General features: G+C 50.3%; 1 protein-coding gene across 4 annotated transcripts in view; it reads left to right on the forward strand.

The window, feature by feature from the left end:
- Nucleotides 1-18,325, forward strand: part of TNS3 (tensin 3) — a 268,396-nt gene that overhangs the window by 225,778 nt on the left and 24,293 nt on the right. For all 4 annotated transcript variants that reach the window (XM_020289931.2, XM_020289928.2, XM_020289930.2 and 1 more), the window contains 3 exons: nt 13,828-13,999; nt 15,179-15,816; nt 16,493-16,579. In XM_020289931.2, the coding sequence (XP_020145520.2) occupies nt 13,828-13,999; nt 15,179-15,816; nt 16,493-16,579 (897 nt within the window). The remainder of the gene's footprint in view (nt 1-13,827; nt 14,000-15,178; nt 15,817-16,492; nt 16,580-18,325) is intronic.

Below are 18,325 nucleotides of genomic sequence, written 5' to 3' on the forward strand. Positions count from 1 at the left end.
AACATGCCGAGTAAGATCAGGTCAGTTTGGTCTGTTTGAGGGGAAGGTCTTTCTGCCCCCTTAACTGTTTGTTGCCTCCTTCCCCTCAAAGCAAGATGGTCATTTCCTGGATTTAGTTGCGGTGGGACAAGAGGATGCTGGGTCAAGGGACTGATGAGAGCTCCAAGCATGGCCGGGTCCTGCCCAGGGTGCCCCCTGCGAGGGCTGCTGCGGCCACACCTGGAGACCACTGTGAGTTACCTTATTAATTGGAGTGTCAGCCATTAGTTTGGAGCAGTGTTGACACATTGAGATCTTTGCTGGAAGCCCAGTCAGAGGCCTGCCTGGCTGGTGGCCTCCGTGTTCATGAGGTTTGGACTCCAGTGAACGGGGCTGAGCTCCTGTTAGAGCCTGGAGCCAGTGGAGACGGGCGCCCATGCCCACACGGCTGCTCCCGAAGGACATGGAGCCAGCCCAGAGGAGAGCAGCACCACCAAAGATCAAGGAGTTGACTGACCCTTGTGTCAGTCAAAGTGAGTGGCATGGCTTAGAAATATTAAGAATTAGAAACCTTAGGGAAAAACCACAAAAACAGAAGGAGCAGGGGCTGGGAAGGCTACACTGCACCGCTCAGAGCCTCCCCATCTTGCTCTGTAAGCCACCAGGCTGGAGGTCAGGGGCATCGAGAGCCCAGAAGGAGGGTGTGGGACAGCGTGCCGTCAACCCCCTACCCCCGCCCCGGCCTGCTCGGGGCCCGCGAGACACAGGTTTTCTGGCATAATCGGCTGCTCCTGGAGTTCTTCCACAGCCTCATCAGAACTGCCGATCCCCAAGTGTCGGAAGGGACAGATTAGAAATCCTGTGTGGTCCCCGCAAAAGCCACATGCCTCCTGCCAGCTTTCATGCCTTACTCGTTTCAACTGGCCTTCGGGGAACGTGCTGGGGCCGGCCGCTGTTGTGAGCCCGTTCCGTGTCCTGACTCGGTTTTCTTCCTGGGAACCCTGAAGTAGGGCCCTGTCACTGTCCTGCCATTTGCAGAGAGGCTGCATCTCCCCAAGTCGTTCACCTCGTGTCAGGGGCTGAATTGCCATGCCCCCTTGACCCTGCTGAAGCCTTCACCTGAACCTCAGGATGTGACGCAGTTTGGAGAAAGGGGCCTTTATGGGGGTGATTAGAGTGAGTCAAAGCGAGTCCCTAAGGGTGGCCCTCGTCCAACAGGACTGGCGTCTTTATGAGAAGAGGGTATTAGGACAAAGAGAAATGTCCATGTGAGGACAGAGAAGGTGAGAGAGAGACCCCAGACTCCGGCCTCCAAGCCTATGGGGGCTACATTTCTGTTGGTGAAGCCGCCAGTCTGGTATTTGTCACAGTGGCCCGAGCTCACTAATACACCGTGTTGGTGGAACACCAGGACTCCAACCTGCAGGGCCGTGTGCAGTGAAAAGGAATGAGGCTGTGCTGATGATGAGGAATTGTGTGCACATCCCCCCCAGTTGGCTGGTGTGTGTGAGCCCCCTCCGGCGCGGGCACAGGAAGGCACCGGGTCCTCAGACAGTCCTGCGTGTGGATAGGGGGGGTTCACACCTCACAAGTTGCTCTGAGGGGCAGTTAAGCCCATTAAGCACCATGCCTATAGTAATTATGAATATGTCTCGATAATTTGTGAAGGCGACTTACTTTTTCTCAAACTAGACAAAATGCATTTTTATTCTCTGCTCATGTTGTGAAGATCCAGCTGAAGTTCATCAGCAAGGGTATGCACTGCGATGGGAATACCTGTTTTTGTTGAACGAGTGAGAGGTTTAACTGAAGCTGAGGTTTTGAATTCCTACCTAGGAGGCGATTCCCAGAGTGGCGATTCCCAGCATGGCATTCATTATTCCTCCCGGGCGATTTACAAGTACTGGGCAGAGACCACCGTCTGGGGAAGGTCTGCCTTTAGGTTTAACCAGTGATACTCTCTCAAAAGCTGCAGTCTTCCGATTTCTGAAACTACACAAGAACCCTCCCATTAGCTGCCTGTGGTCCTGGTCACTTTACTGGGCGGGGGGCATAACGGATGCCGTCCCCCAGGGGTGTGGAGAGGTGTGGGCGCTCTAAGGAGGTCTCTCCTTCGATTTGTGTCCATTGAAAGCTTGCACGGCAAATAAGAGTTCCCAGTCACACAAGAGACTTCTGAGATCACAGGAGAGGTTTGTACGCCTGGGCCCTTGGTTTAAATGTGATTTAAACCTCGTGGTGCAATAATTACAGGAGAAAAGCATTATCTTGGATCAAGATTCCTCAGGGCTTCATATACCAAGGGATCTGGCACCAGGCTAAAGTGATCTTTTCTTAGAGGGGCCACAGCAATGTTCAGCATGTGCAGCAAGACTTCCTGTGCTGTGGCCGGATCCAGTTACGGGACTGGGATTAGCCTGGGACTGAAGACTGAACCAAACTGGGCATGGTAGGTACAGCCTCTTCACGGACACAGACGCAGCTGGTGTCATGTCATCTTGAGTGGTCTGTGCCGCCTCCTCACGGCCTGCACCTTCCTGTGTAGATCTTGGTGCACTGACTGCCGCTGCCATCATCGTGTCGGCCAGGGCTCTCAGGCAGGTTCTCCCTCTGCTTGGAGAATACTTCCTCTGTGTTTGGCTTGGCTCCGGGAAGGCTTCCCTGTGGGGGTTCAAATGCCTCTGTCCTCCTCTCTGGTGCCACTCTGCATTGCTCCGCAGAGCCTGGCCGCCTTCTGATTTAATCCTGTCTACGCCCTTCCCTGGATTGGAAGCAGCTTTGAGGCAAGCATCTGGTGTCCCAGAGGCCGCTTTCTGTCACAAGGAACCAGTCCTAACTCAAACTGGCTAAAGGAATAAGAAAAGGGAAAATGTAATTATTCATGATGTCAAAAGGTGGAAGCTTCTGGGTGTCCATGGACAGGTGAATGGATTTTGAATGAGACAACATGTGGCACATTTGTACAGTGGAATATTATTCAGCCTTAAGAAGGGAGGGAATTCTGACACAAGCTACAACATTGACAACCCTTGGGGAAATTATATTCAGTGAAATAAGCCAGTCACAAAAAGACAAATCCCGTATGATTCCACTTATACGAAGTCCTACTATCATCAAATTGGAGAGACAGAGAGGAGAATGGTGGCTCCCAAGGGCTGGGGAAGGGAAATCGGGAATTATCGTACAATGAGGACAGAGTTTCATTTTCTGCAAGATGAAAAGTTCTGGAGATGGATGGTGGTGATGGTTGCACAACAGTGTGAATGTACCTAATGCCACTGAACTGTGCTCTTAAAAGCGGTTAAGATGGTAAATTTTATGTTAAGTATATTTTATTATAATTTGAAAAAACGAATGGAACTGGAACTGAGCAGCCGCGAATGGCTCTGGCCTGGGATGTTGTTTCATGAGGACTCCATGGTCACTGGTCTCTCTCCCTCTCATTTCTCTCCTGCACACCCCCGGCTTCCTGGCTCTGTGTCCTCTCTAGGTTGCCTCAGTAGCTCCACCCAGTGTCATCTTTCCTTAAAGTCTAGCAGGAAGGAAGTCATTTGTTTTCCTGGGAACTCAAACCAAAGCACATTTTCTACCCAGCTCACCCCTCATAGGTTGCTAAGGAGCCTCCTTATCCCTGGAGGAGCCGCCTTGCTGAGTCCATCCTAGGTGTAAAAACTGCTTCGCAAACAGTCTCTGGGAAGAAAAAAACTGTTTTCACTGTTTCAACATTAGAATTCTCCACACAACACCAACTGCATTGGGGAATGTGTTTTCTTTCCAATTTGTTTGGATCAAAACCTTGAATGTAAATGGGACATGCTCAAAGAATAAGAGAAAACAGGCCCTGATTATAATGAGCTATTTTATTTGCATTTTCTGGTTCCTTTTGTGTTGTGGGTTAAAAGGAAGACTGTGACATGCTTTCTTTGAAGGGGATAATTTCAGCTGGGATGAGAACACCACAGAAGGGTCACCTGGCTGTTGGCAGACAGGAATCCCAGCCCCAGTGCTGGCTGGGCTTGGGGGGCAGCTGCCCCATGGGGGAGTGAGGAGAACCCTGCTTGCTTTAAGAAGACAGAGCCAGTTTATCCTTGTGAGAGCATTCCTGGTATTTACTAAAATAGGGGCCTTAAGTTGTTGGACAAATTTATATTATGTGATTTTGACATCAGGATTTACAAAAGAAAAGGCTCAACATTCAGAAATCATCTGTTTATCCCTTTGGGGATGTTCATCATTTTGTCTCTGTCTGTAGACTCTTTAGTCCTGAGCTGCAGGACTTTGATTCTCATCAAAAACTATCAAAAAGGCCGGGTGGGTTTTCTCACACCTGTAATCCTAGCACTCTGGGAGGCTGAGGCAGGAGGATCCCTTGAGCCCAGGAATTTGAGGTTGCTGTGAGCTATGCTGATGCCACCACACTCTAGCCTGGGTGACAGAACAAAACTCTTAAAAAGAAAGAAGACATGCAAAGGATTTTTCAGTGTTTCAGGGTTTTTGCTAGTCAACTCTCAATTATATCTGGCTGTCTGCCTGTTTTTCCTTTGTTTTCAAGGAGGTTTGTTAAATGGCCTGTTGTTCATAGACAAATAACAGAAGAATTTATAAGGACTCTCTTTAAAAGAAAAAATCACTACTATGGAACCTCCCGTACAATATCTTGCTTTTTGAAAATAGATTTTAAAATTCTGAGCTAAGAAATCACCTAATCTGATCTCAATTGAAGGGAGCGTGTAGCTGAAGAACCTGGAGGCCCAAAGGTTGAGAGTGTGCCTGGACCCCAAGCCTGGGGCAGAAGAGCTCAGACTGGAGCTGGGAGGTCTGTGCCAGCCCCTCCCCTATGGCCTCTGATTCCACACCTGGAAATACAGGGAGAGAAGGAGACAGAAAAGTTACTGACGTTTCAGTTTTTAGAACTCTCTCAAATGTAGATAAGGAGACTTCTTATTTAAGTACATAATAATCCTGGGTTATGACCAGGAGAGAAGGAAGGAAAGAGATAGATTGATAGATATCAGAGAGAGAAAAAGAGAGAGAAGAAAAATAGATATAGGTATAGATGTGCAGATGGATGCATAGATATTAATAGATAGATATGGATAATAGATTGATGGAAGATAGAAGACAGATAGATAGATATTCTCACTCACTTCTAAAAATTTGTTGTGAATATACTTATGGGCCATAGATTAAAACTGAATTTTTAGGTAGTTAAATAGCAAAGCTCCCTAGGAGACTATAATGTTGACCTCAGATAAATTTATTTTATTTTTCATTAAAGATGATGTAAAAAGTTTAAAGGCAATTTGTAATTATTAACTAATTGATGTATGAGTGAATCATTTTTATGCTTTTGTAAGATTTTTTTTCATGGAAATTAGGAAGACAGGAAAATGTTGATATTATTTATTTATTTTTTAATACCACAAGTCCTGATTTTTGCTTAGTAAGTTGTGGTTCCAGCGTCTAAGATAAGGGTCACACCACGGGGATGGCTTGGATGCTTGGATGGTCATGAAATTGAAATCGGCCTGGCAGTTCCTTCCACGTGTAGGTGCGGGTCTCTGTCCAGGCTCAAGACTTGGGAGAGTGAGCCTGGTCTCGCTCTTCCTGTTCACTTGCATGTCATGTAAATAGTGGCCGGTGGAGAGTGAGTGGTGTCCAGCTTCCCACAGAAGCTTGGATGACAGCATAAAAATAGATTGTTTGGAAAGGGGCCGATGACCCTCACTCACCCCTGTTCTGGGTAAAGGAAGTACAGGAAGCGGAGCTGAGAGGAGATGAGCACAGACGTTTCTGAGATCCAGAAGGACGGACACACCTCCCGGTTCCTGCCGGCCGGGGGCTGCGGGCAGCAGGGCCCTTTCCAGGCACCTCACCCCCACAGGCGCCCAGAGCACCAGCTGGCTTGGGGGGAACCAGCAAGCAAGATGAGACTGGGTTTCCAAACACTGGGGGTATTATGCCTCTGGGTCTCAGCAGCAAAGGAAAAATGTGAGAATATTGTGTGAACTAAGGACAGAACTGAGACCGTGCCAGGAGGATGCCCGGGAACTAAAAGGAGCGTCTGTTTAGAGCCCGAGATGGGAGCGGGGCAGCAGGGTGCTGGCAGCATGCGTGCGGGTCTGGAGCAGTGTCCTGGCCTTGCCCCAGCGCCTCCCACGTCGTGGAAACACGTCTTGAGAGGGGAGGGCTGCATGGCCTTGGAGTGTGGCAGTGGCCGTATAAGAAGTTCGCCTGCGCCGGAAGACCCTCCATGTAGTTGTTTCAAGGGACCATTATCCTCGCCGTGGGGTCCTGGAGACAGGCTGCCAGAGGCTCGGTGAGGAGGCCCTGCCTGTCACCTCCCCACTCTGAGGGCGACAGAGTTCACGCCTCCACAAGTGGGGAGGTCCCGGCTGTGCCTCATCCCGCCCCCAGCCATTTCCTGGGCTTATTCTAGGGCAGGGGTCCTCAAAATTTTTAAACGGGGTCAGTTCACTGTCCCTCAGACCGTTGGAGAGTGCAGAGCACATTCCACACATGCGCACTACGGGCCTGGGACGAGTGGGCTGCTAAGCAGGACAGGCAGTGGCGCCAAAAACACCTGGTGGTTTGGATGAATGTCCTTGGCAGGCCGCATGTGGCCTGTAGGCCGTAGTTTGAGGACCCCTGTTCTAGGGGCACAGAGGACCGAAATTCAACTGTAGTTTACTGTGACCCACAAATGTACAAGTTAAGCAACAACATCTCTGCCTGCTTATAGGGAGCGAATTCCTGGAAACAAAGTGAACCCCGCGCAGGAGGGTGTGCAGTCTGTGGATCGGACGCACTTAGCCGGTGCCTCTGTCTGTTCTTGGACTGAGATTTTCCATGTACTCCCCCTGGCCTGTGGGATTCCTGGTCTCTGCTCTCTGGATGTCCAGCAGGGTCGTGGACAGGTGCACTTAGATAGGAGACCCAAACTCTCTGCCTCATCCCCTCACCTGCCAACCAGGGGCAATATCTGTGGGGACCGCACAGGCCAGAGGGAAGTGGAGGTGGTAGGCGCCCGGCACAGAGCCTGCTGCAGGGTGCGGGCGTTGGGTAAAGAGCTGCCACCAGCGTCCTCCCTGCTGTCTGACATCCCAGTCATTGGAATTGGCAGTGAGTCCTCTTACCTGCAAATGTCTCCTAGGCCCCACTTATCTGTGAATGTGAGGCCCAACTAATCAGTGGATTAATTTCCATGGCGCTAAGCTATTTGGTGTTGCTCTGAGCACAGGCAGCAGCCAGGCCCTGCAGGAGAAATGGCCTAGGAAGCTCAGGTTTCCCTGCACTGACGTCCTGGGGATAAATAGGGAACCTGATGCTTTGGGCAGCCCCTTCTCCAGATAAAGGGTTAAGTCCTGTCACCGGGTCAGGGACTGATCTGACAAGAGGGAACAACACAGCCACATAGAGTTGGTGCTAATTGAACGATAAACAAAGCCACTTTCATGGGAAGTGCTAGGCTTGCTGTTTTCTGGGACAAGCACTGTGATAACAGGAACAAAGTGGGATTTTATTTTCTTCAGCCTCTTTTCATTTGATGAAAATCCCAGGTGCCACGTGAGTGTGTTCAGGGCTTCTGAGTTGTGGCATGGGTTTCCCTAGAGCATCCCGGCACTGGGACTGGCAAACAGATATGCAGCACCCGGGACTGCCCCTGTGGCCGTGTGGGGAACCCTAGCAGCAGCTTCAGTCCTGGAAACAGGCACTGCGTGCCGTGCTGGGTACATGTTCCCTCTCATATCATCCCTTTAATGTTCAAACAACTGTAAGGTGGGCATATTAGACTTGATTGACAAACACAGGTTTGTTTATTCCAAAGTTCTGTGCTGCTCCTTGGTGTGGGATGCTAGGAGCTGATCAACACTTCATCTGCCTGCTCCTCTGGGCCAGCCCTCTGAGCAGTATTTCCACATCGTGCTCTGAACTCCTCCCCTTAACCCCTAAGCCTTTGCTAATTCATTTCTTAGTTTGTAATGTGAGTGACCTGGAGCTCCCACGGGTGCCAGCTCAGCACTGAGGACACAGCAGTGCGTGGTGGGGGTGGCCTCTGCCCCATGAGCACAGACCCTGTGGGGTCATACTTGTCACGCCTGTGACAAGCATTTGGTCCATCAGAGTCCCACCCACACTTTCAGGCTTGTGTCACATGCCACTTCCTCCAGGAAGCCTTCCAGGCTCCCTCCAGGCAGAAGCAAGTCCTCCTGTGGGTCTCTCTGCAGCTCACAGTCTGCACCTCATATGCTGGCCGATGCAGGGCGGTGTCTAAACAAGTCTTTATTTTGCCATCACTTTTGAAAGATATTTTCACTGGGTACAGAATTCTAGTTTGACAGTATTTATCTGTCAGTATTTGGAAGATGTTGTTCAACTGTATTTTGCTTGCACTGTTCTGGTAAGGAAGCCGCTGTCCTCCTTGTGACTGTCCCTCTGAATGCAGCAGGCCTGTCCCTCCCCAGCCCCACCCCACCCCGGCTGCTTTCTCTTTGGACTTTCTCTCTGTCACTGGCTTTGAGTGGTTTGATTATAATGTGTGTTGGTATGGTTTTGTTCATGTTTTTTATCCTTGTGGTTGGTTAAACACATTCTATAGGTTTGTATTTTTCATCGAATTTGGACAATTTTGGCCACTATTTCTTCTAATATTTTTTCTGCCCCCTTGATCTCCTCCTTCATAGATTCTAACTGTATGTCCATTAGATCACTTGGAGTTGTCTCCTAGTGATGCTCTGATCATTTTTTAAAATTCTCTTTTCCCTTTGTTTCATTTTAGATAGTTTCTTTTATTATGTCTTCATGTTGACTAATCATTTCTTTATAATGTCTAATCTGGATACTATAGATTTATCTTAGTCATTGAAATTTTCCTCTCTAGAAGTTTGGTTTGGGTCCTTCTTAAATGTTCTATGACTCTACGTAACTTTTTGTACACATGGGAACAGTTAAAATAACTGTTTTAATGTCTTTGTCTGATAATTCTAGCATCAGCGCCATGTCCTAGTCAGTTCTGATTGATGTGGTTTCTCTCTTCCTTATATTGCATATTTTCCCACTTCGTTGCATACCTGGTAATTTTTGATTGAAACAGCAAGACATTGTGATTTTATCTTGCTGGGTGCTAGATATTTTTGTATTCTGACAAATATTCCAGAACTTCATTCTGGGATGCAGTTAAGTGGCTTGGGAACAGTTTAATCTTTTCAGGTCTTGCTGGTCTCATCCGTTAGGCGGGACTGGGGTGTGCTCAGTCTAGTGCTGTTGCCCCCCACTCCTGAGACGGAAGCCTTCGGTGGGTTACTCAGTGCCCAGTGGATCTGGACGTTTTCCTGTCTTCCTGTGAGAACAGGCTCTGTTTCGGCCGTGGGTTAGCACCGGGAGCCTCTCGCTCGAACCTTTCATCTGGGTGTTTCCCTGTCCTGGGGTGTCTCCCTCCTGCGAGTGCCGGCAGTGCTCAGTGAGTGCTCACAGCGGCTCCTCTGCAGCGCGCCTCTCTCCGTCCTGCGCACTGTCACGGTCTCCCCACCCGGTCAGCGCCATCTGCCCACCTCCGCGTCCCAGAGTCCACCTGGGGTTCCTCTTCCTGCCTGGAAACTCTCTCAGGGTGGAAAACTGGGGAGCTGTCGGGTCACTGTGTTCATTTCCTATTTCCCAGGGATCACTGTCCATCATTGCTCGATGCCCCTGTCTCGCAAACTGCTGTTCCATATGGTCTGTCCGTGTTTTGTTTCTCAGTCGGGGATGAATGTGGTCTCCGTTACTCCACTGTGGCCTGCAGCATCAGTCTCTCATCTTGCTCATGTAAAGGAAGAACAATTCACTGAAATGAAAGTTAACTGAATCATAAAATCATTATGAATTTATAAACTAACTCTATAAATTAGTACCCCCAAGGCTTAGAGCATTTGAGACGAAAAAGAGCAAAGGGCTAGAACATACTCTGTAAGAATCATGTGTGAAATGTAACTACGGAGTTATAAAAGCAGCTCAAGATGTGGCGTCAGAGGCTTGTGTCTGAGTCTGGGTTACTGCATTGATCGTATGAATAAAGTCACTTGTTCTACCTTCTCAGTTTACTACCTCACCTATAAGTGGGACTGGTGCTGCTGCCACCCCAGAGGGCTCGTGTGTGGACTAGAAGGGAGGATGAATGACTGACACAAGCATTTGTTGTGATCACTAAATAGGAAGAGGCTGGACGGTTTTTCATACAGAGAGACAGAAGAGACCTGAATATTGGATTGTTCACTGTGGGTCCTCAAGGTGGTGGAAAAGCATGCTTGTCGACAATCTGGACGTGCCATAATTGTAGATCCTTAAAGATTTCCATGCCAGCTACGCTCAATTTAAAGCTGGTCAGAGCGAGAGAGTGAGAGAGAGCAGTGTCACTTCCAGCTACAGTGTAGGGGCTAAACTCCCGCTGGCAACCACTGTGAAAGCTAGAGAAAGGACTGAAACCGACAGTTTGGAGGCATTCAGATTTCCCAAGGCTTCCTGGGCCAACATCTCCAGGAAGGAGGATGCCATTGAGGTGAGTAGGAAATCACGGTGGCTTCTCCCCCTCAGCCCCTGCCCCTTTGGGAGCACGTGGTACAGAGACCAGACCAGCGGTCAGGGCTGTGATCATCACACGTCCTGGGAGATAAAAATTGGAGTTCAGAGCTACCAAGGCAGCCAGGACGGGAAAGACCAAGCTCTCAGAGAAATGGGGACTGCAGAGGGGAGGCAAGCCCCCCAAGCACATCCTCCCCCAGGGCTTTTCTGGGTCCTGAGCTGCAGAGACACAGAGCCAAAGGCAGAAGCGGCTGCTTGAAGGTACATGATGAGCAGGTGTCTTGGCAGTCCCGGGTGGTGCTAAGGAGCAGAAATCAGCAGTTCAGGATGTACCTAGGAAGGGGCCATGCAAACACCACAAGGTTCCCAGGTGAGATACTTGAAAGGCTACAGACAGAAACAAAAGTGCCAGAGACAGATCTGCTTGGATGGGCCCTAAATAGCCTGACAGAAGAACTCTGTCCTCCTTGGGAATGTGCCTCTCTCCAGAGCCTGCCTCTGTCTGTCTTCCTACATTTTTTAAAAATACAATTTCAAATATTTAATTTAAAAGATTGATCAGCCATGTCAGGAAACATGACAAGTAAATGAAAACCAAGACCACGCATGCACACACATATACACACGCACACACACACACACACACACTGAAAAAAATTCCCACAGCAGATTCAGAAATGAAAGTTAAATGGCACAGATTTTAAAATAACTAAACTTGATAATGTTTAAGAAAACAAAAGATAGAGAATTTCACCAGAGAAATGGAGTCTATTCAGAATAATCAAATAGAACTCCTAGAACTTAAAAACAAAATAAATGAAATTAAGCATTCAGTGCATGATTTTATTTGTAGACTAGACACAGGAGAAGAAATAGCATGTGAACTGGGAGATAAGTGAGAAGAAAACATGCAGGCTAAAGCACAGAGAGGCAAAAGGATGGAAAATACAGAAAAAAACATAAAACAAAACATAAAGACATGAGACATGAAAAAAAAATTCTAACATAGGTATAATTGGAGTCCAAGAAGGGGTAGAGAAATGAATGAGGTGAAAGCAATACTGAAAACTATATTTACTGAGAATTTCCCCAAAAAGACTCAAGAAATCAAGCTGCAAATTTAAAAACAAAATTTATAAAACCTAAGCAGGATAAATAAAAAGAAAACTACCTATAAGCACTTAATAGTAAAACCTCAGAAAATCAAAGACAAAACCCTTGTCCATTTTGGGGGGAAGGATGGGTCACCAATTTCAGTGTTAATTTTTTCAAAGCTTAACAAACTTCTCTGGGTAGAAAAGCCCAGAGCTAATGCTCTATTTGTATAGACTGCACTGTAAGGCTTGGTAAACACTCAGTCTGTGCAGTAAATGTTTGTGCTGCTGTCCATTATCTGTAAATTCCAAGAGCAGATGCAGTCGTGCGATCTCTCACAATTGTGTGACTGCCCCTCCTTCCAGTATGACCCACAGTGAAGGTGCTCAAATAAGTGTTTGGTGAATTGCTTAACTAATTGGATGGTCTTCAAAGCTTGTTCCTCAATTCTTTTAATAGCTGGGGTAGAAAAACAAATGCACGTGGGATTTCAAACCATCCTCACAACCTCATTTCTGTTCCTGGTAATAAAATGATTTATCTGCATTTATGTTTACCTGTACTTACTTTCCATTTAAGATGTCTTTGCTGGTTAACAACTACCTGTCAATATAGTCTAGACATGTGGGAGAGTAAAAAAGAAAAATATAGTCCAACCATTCCACTCCTAGGCATTTACCCCAAAGAAATAAAAGTATATGTCAGTACAAAACAGTGTCTGTGAATGGTCGGAGCAGCTTTATATGTAGTAGTTCCATCATGGGAGCAAACCATATGTCCGTCCACAGGTGCCTGGATAAACAAAATGTATCCATACAATGGAAAAGTACTCACCTTGTTGGAGTGACACATAGCTTTTTAATAATTCCATTTGTGAACTGATAGTGCGAATTTTGAAAAGAAATCAATTTTTTTAAACATCACATATTGCGTCCTGTGTGTGGCAGTCATTCGGGCGAGTGGTCAGTGGGCTCCTGTGGTGTGTGGATCAGATTCCTCCCTGGTCTGAGTAGCTGGGCTCTTACTGACACCTGCATTAATGTGAATATCTAGATCTAATGTGAAGATCTCTCCTTCAGAGGTCACATATGCTCTTGATAATTCCTTTCAGAGTTTTCTCAGCAAATGACATTTTTGTAGAGTTTGATTCTGGTGTTAAATTCTATTGTTCATTTTGATTTGAAGAGAAAAGAAGGTAGCCTTTATTCAGTATAATTAAAATCACATGTATTTCAAGCACAATCCCCTAGGCAATAATCCTGTGAGCTGGGGGCTTAAGACCCTCTTCAGGAACCGAGTAATGTGGACATTTTTTCCACTTTGTTACTCTTTATCAGCCCTCCCTAGTTTTAAAGCAGAAAGCAAAATGACCTACATTTCTAATAATTTTAGGTTATTGGCCATGGTAAATTTGTCTGGTTCATAATGGCTAGCTAAAGAAAAAGGAAAGAATAAAAAGCACAGATTTTTTAAATATCTAGAAGTAATGGAGACACTGGGCAGGAAGCAAGACAGAATTCCATCAGAGAAACGTGCCTGTGCTCGGGCGCTGGGCACGGGCGGGCTCGCGTCCCAGCTGGGCCTGTGAGGGCGGCCGCCGCGCCTCGAGTACAGGTGTGCGCCAGGTAGTCGCCTGCCACGCAGCAGCCGAGGTACCAACTTGGGGGGGTGGGTGGGAACAAAGGGAGGCTGGGGACACAGCAGCTGCCTGGGGCCTGCACTTAGGGAGAGTAGGTCCTTCTGTGGGGGTCGCCTGCTGGTTTGCAGAGAAACCTGCCCTTCCTAAAGTGAGGAGTGGCCTAGGTGGTGAGTGTGGAGAGTACTTAGAGTGCGTCGGCCTTCAGTTGGTGACGAGCCTTGGAGGACTAGCCTAGTGGCCCAGCGTGCGTCTCTCCTGCATGGCCACAGGGCTGCCAACGCCGCCCAGCTCATGGTAATGGGAAGACACTGTGTGTGGGGACTGAATTAGGTGTCTTCCCTTTCGGGAACAGTGATGGCCCAGGATAAGCTAGCACTTTGGGCCCTGGAGCCGCCTGCTGCAGCCTATTATGGACAATGTCATGTTCAGTGTGTCCACGGAGCACAGAAAGGCTCAGAAATCAGCACCCTTCCCTGTAGAACACGCGGAAGAGGTCGCGATTGTGACCCCTGGGTCCTGCAGCTAAAGTTTCTCTGCTTTCTGTTTTCTCGCTATAGAACCACGAGGCTGCCCCGAGACTCTCAGCCACGCGGTGGGGATGTCTGAGAGCCCCGTCGGACCCAAGCCCGCGATGCTCCGGGCCGACGCACCTGCGGCGCCTTCCTTCCCACAGGCCTTTGCATCTTCCTGCACAATTTCTAGCAACGGCCCCAGCCAGAGGAGAGAGAGGTAAGAAGATGCATCTTTAAACTTGGCACGAGGCCCCCTTAGTGACCCAGAATGCTGAGCTGAGGAGGAAAGAAGGGTTCGAGGGGTCAGCCAGGCCTTTCTCTCCAGCGGTGCTCAGCCAGGCCCGGGGGGGATTGGCCTGGCATCGGGCAAGGCAGAAGCCCGGCTGTGTGCGGGACAGTGCTGCCCACGGGGACATGTGTAGGTGCAGGTGTGTGGGAAATACAGGCAAACACAGGACATAGAGGAAAATTGGCCTTATAGAGATTATAAAAGTGGACAGAAAGGAAGGGAGAGTGAGGGGCAGGCTACGGACAGAGAATGACGTCCTGCTTCTGCTTTACGAAGACGTTGCCCCCGAGGAAATCCATTTGTGGGACAGCTCCTCTTGCCCAGAGTAGGACTAAGTCTCCTGTGCTATGCTGTGTGGGCACATAACTCTCGATTCAACTTCCTTAATTCTACCTCCTTTCTCCTTAAAAGGGGTGTTCTCACCTAAGGACGTGGCATGGCGCACAGACTATGTACCTGACAAGTGCTTGCTCATGGAATGTGTGCACATGTGGGGTTCTTCCCACTGTCACTCCGTATTCCTGAACGTGTGGGCATCCCTTAATCGGCCGATTCACCCTCATTTACTGAGAGCTGACCGCATGTCAGGCGCAGGTGCAGGAGCAGGAGGCAGGGCAGGCTCTGGGGGGAGCAGACAGCCCCGCTGCATGGGGCGGAGCTGCTTGGCGTCCATGCCGGCGCCTGGGACCAGAGGCAAAGGCAGGCCAGTCCCCAGTGTGCACCGTTCGCGGCCACGGGCGCTGGACAGGGGCTGGCTGGGAAAAGGCTTCAAAGTTGGGCCTGGTCTTGCAGGAAGAAGGGGACACCACCAGGTGAAGGTCAAGGAAGGGCAGAGTCTGGGGGCTTGGAGAGGCCTGTCTGGGAGTAGCTTCCTCAGTGCCCCAGAGGCGGGGTGGAGCATCGGGTATGAAGTGGGGCAGGAAAGGTGGGCAGCATGAGCTCAGCGCGGGCCTGAATTCACATATTGTGGAACATGCCTCCTGTGCTGCACAACAAGCCTCAGCGCCCACCTCTCCGGCTCTGATGCCCCATGTAGGGGTGGCGGCTACTGATGTTGGGGTGTCCCGTGCCTTACGTGCCCTCCCGGTCTGCTTGCCTTCTGAACAGCCCATCTTCTGCAGAACGCCAGTGGGTGGAGAGCAGCCCCAAAGCCACCGTCTCCCTGCTGGGGAGCAGCCGGCCCACAGGAAGTCCCCTCGGTGCTGAGTTCTCTGGCCCCGGCAAGGACTCCCCAGTGCTGTCCTGCTTCCCGCGGTCGGAGCTCCCGGCCTCTTTCCGTGGCCATGACCTGTCCCTGGCAGAGCTGCCGCCGGACACTCTGCCCCCCACGAGCAGCCAGGCCTTCCTGGGCTTTGTCCCCACCCCTGTGGGCAGTGGCCTTGCCCCCGAGGAGGACCTGGGGGCCTTGCTGGCCAATTCCCATGGCGCATCGCCGGCCCCCGGCGGCCCGCTGACAGCGGCAGGGACTGCCGACGGTGGCTTCCTGTCCCACAGCTTTCTCACGGTGGCTCCCGGACATGGCAGCCACCACAGTCCAGGCCTGCAGGGCCAGGGAGTGACCCTGCCGGGGCAGCCGCCCCTCCCTGAGAAGAAGCGGGCCTCCGAAGGGGACCGTTCTCTGGGCTCCGTCTCCCCCTCCTCCAGCGGCTTCTCCAGCCCCCACAGCGGGAGCACCATCAGCATCCCCTTCCCTAACGTCCTTCCCGACTTCTCCAAGGCCTCAGAAACTGCCTCGCCGTCGCCAGGTAGGTGTGTTTCCCTCGGGCAGAAGGCCGCTCTGTGCGGCCCTCAGCAGAGGCAGGGGCGGGATTTGCGGCTGGAGCCAGCGCCGGGCACTTCCCCACTGGGTGGGTACCGTGAGAGAGAGATCAGGGCCCTCGGGGGCTTTTCTTCTTTGCTGGCCCAAAGCCAGACACTTCCCTGCTTCCCAGCTACTCTTCTTGGCTTCTGCACTTAGCCACTTCCAATTCGTTCCACTTGTAGAAAGTGCAGACACTTCCGGTGGTTTTATTTTCCCTTTCACTTGGGACCATCGCTCTTGAAAATAGCTCCCTTTTTCAAATTAAATGAATTAATCTGAAACGTAATTATGAAATATTTTAAGTGTATAGGAAGTAATAGGACACACGCTGATTAGACTACACAGGCTTTGCTGTTTGCTTCCCATCTTCCTAACTGTGTGTTTTTTAAACATGCTGCAAAGTCCTAATCAGAGCATCCTGTCGTTCTGTTCTGTTTTATGAAACAGTTGCTGCTTCTTCCAAGCTCATCATTTTGAAAGTAGGGTTCCTTCCCCTTAGAACATCCCCACCCTCGCTCACCCTCTGTGTGGAATTTGGACTCCTAGGATCGTTGCAGATGAGAGGTGGCAAAGGAAAGCACCACCCTCCACTGCCACTGTTTTTAAATTTTGCTTTACAGATAGTCCAGGTGATAAACTTGTGATTGTGAAGTTTGTTCAAGACACTTCCAAGTTCTGGTACAAGGCGGATATTTCAAGAGAACAAGGTACGTGTGGAGGGTGAGGGCCTCATGAGGCGTCTGTCCCACTGAGTGACAGACGGGCCCTGCAGTGCGGACATCAGGGACCCACGCCTTGGTGTGGACGGGGTTAGAGCAAGGACCCCGCCTTACTACATGCCTCCAGGGGAAGCGCTGTGTCCTCTACATTTTTAGCGGAAAGCTTGGCTGTGGTGAGGAATGGGCACCAGCCATGCGTGTGGGGTGTGACATCTGGCTGCTGCCACCTGCCAGCGATGCCAGCCCACAGCTGCTGACCGTGAGGAGGAGACATGCTCTCCTGGCATCCCCAGAGAGGCCCTGACTGTGGAGGATGAGGTCTAGAGCGAGGGAGGTACGGCTTGCCCTGTGAAGTCAGGGGCCCCGTGCGTTGGTGAACACCTGCGTTGGTCCAAGTCTGGAAGAGAAGCACTTGATCGTGAGCCCTAGCTGTAGAGGTGACAGGGTGACTCACACACAGACCAGGCAGGACATCTCTCCACTTGGTACAGCCTTAAGGCAGTCTTAAAACATTTGAAACCATTAACATTTTGTAGCAACCGAGGGGGGCATCACTTTTTACTAGAATAAGAAGAGAAGAGAAGTGGGAGAGTGGAAGGGTGGCAGAAGTTGAGTCCCCGAGGGGTGCTGCTTTCCACACACACGACACTGCCCCCCGCGGTGGAGCCGGGATGCAGTGGAGTGCGTCTTCCCCTGGACGCCGGGCCTCCCTGGGACGGGCCTCAGAGGGTTGGTGCGTGAGTGGCCGGGAGGGCAGGGCTGGCGGCAAAGTCAGGCTTCCTAGGAAGTGGGCCGAGTCCCAGCAGCTGCCTGGTGCGTGTGGGTGGTGAGAAGTAGCGAGCTGCCCATGGTGGGCAGGACACCTCCTTGTCCCAACTTCAAGAGAAAATCATCCAGTTCTCTCCTTGTGACGATGTCTTAGATCTGCCTCGACATGAACAGTCAAGTGGCTAAAACATAGCCCCTTCAGACCTCATTGAAATTCTGCTATTCCATAGTGTAGTTAATAGAAATGGTAAGAATGTGCATTTCTGCCCGTGAGCTCAAAGAAGCTATTGTCATTTTAAATGGAAGAGAGAAAAAAAAGAAGCCCATGGCCTTGGAAGACTTTAATTTGCCTGAATCGGCCTTTGTGAAGAGCTGCTCACACATCCAAGGGCTCCACTGTGGCCGGACGCTGTGTTCTTGCTGCCACCATCCCAACCCTACTCCTGTCCCAAGGATCCCGATGACTATGGCCTCCAGAGCCTGAGCACCCCTCCCCAGCTGGCCAGACCGGGAGGTGCTTATGGAACATCATGTTCTAGAAGATTCTGCACAGACCCTCCTACTGTGTTGGCACTGTCTCTAGACCAGTGATGTGTGGGGCTGGGCGGCCCCTTCTCCCACGGTGCGGTGTCCTTGTAGCGGAGGGGCTCCAGGAGCGACAGACCTGGCTGGGGCACCTGTTGGGTCCTGCGGCAGGGCAGGGTGGTGGAGCCTGCCTCGCGGAGAGGCCCTGTGGGAAGCAGCCGCCCTTGCAGCACCCGGCGGGTGCAGTGAGGGGGGCTCTGCTCCCACCTGCTGGCCCTCGGCACACATCTTTTAAAAGGTTCCTTTGGGCGACCCCATCTCAGAATGGCTAATATGTATGTTGGATGTTGATTTTCCCACCTGAGCCCTAAAAGTGTCACTTCCTCTGTTTTCTGGATATTTTCTGTGAAGACACCTAGGCTGACCCCCATCCCACTGGGG

The sequence above is a fragment of the Microcebus murinus genome, chromosome 9 (assembly GCF_040939455.1).
Source record: "Microcebus murinus isolate Inina chromosome 9, M.murinus_Inina_mat1.0, whole genome shotgun sequence".
NCBI lineage: Eukaryota > Metazoa > Chordata > Mammalia > Primates > Cheirogaleidae > Microcebus > Microcebus murinus.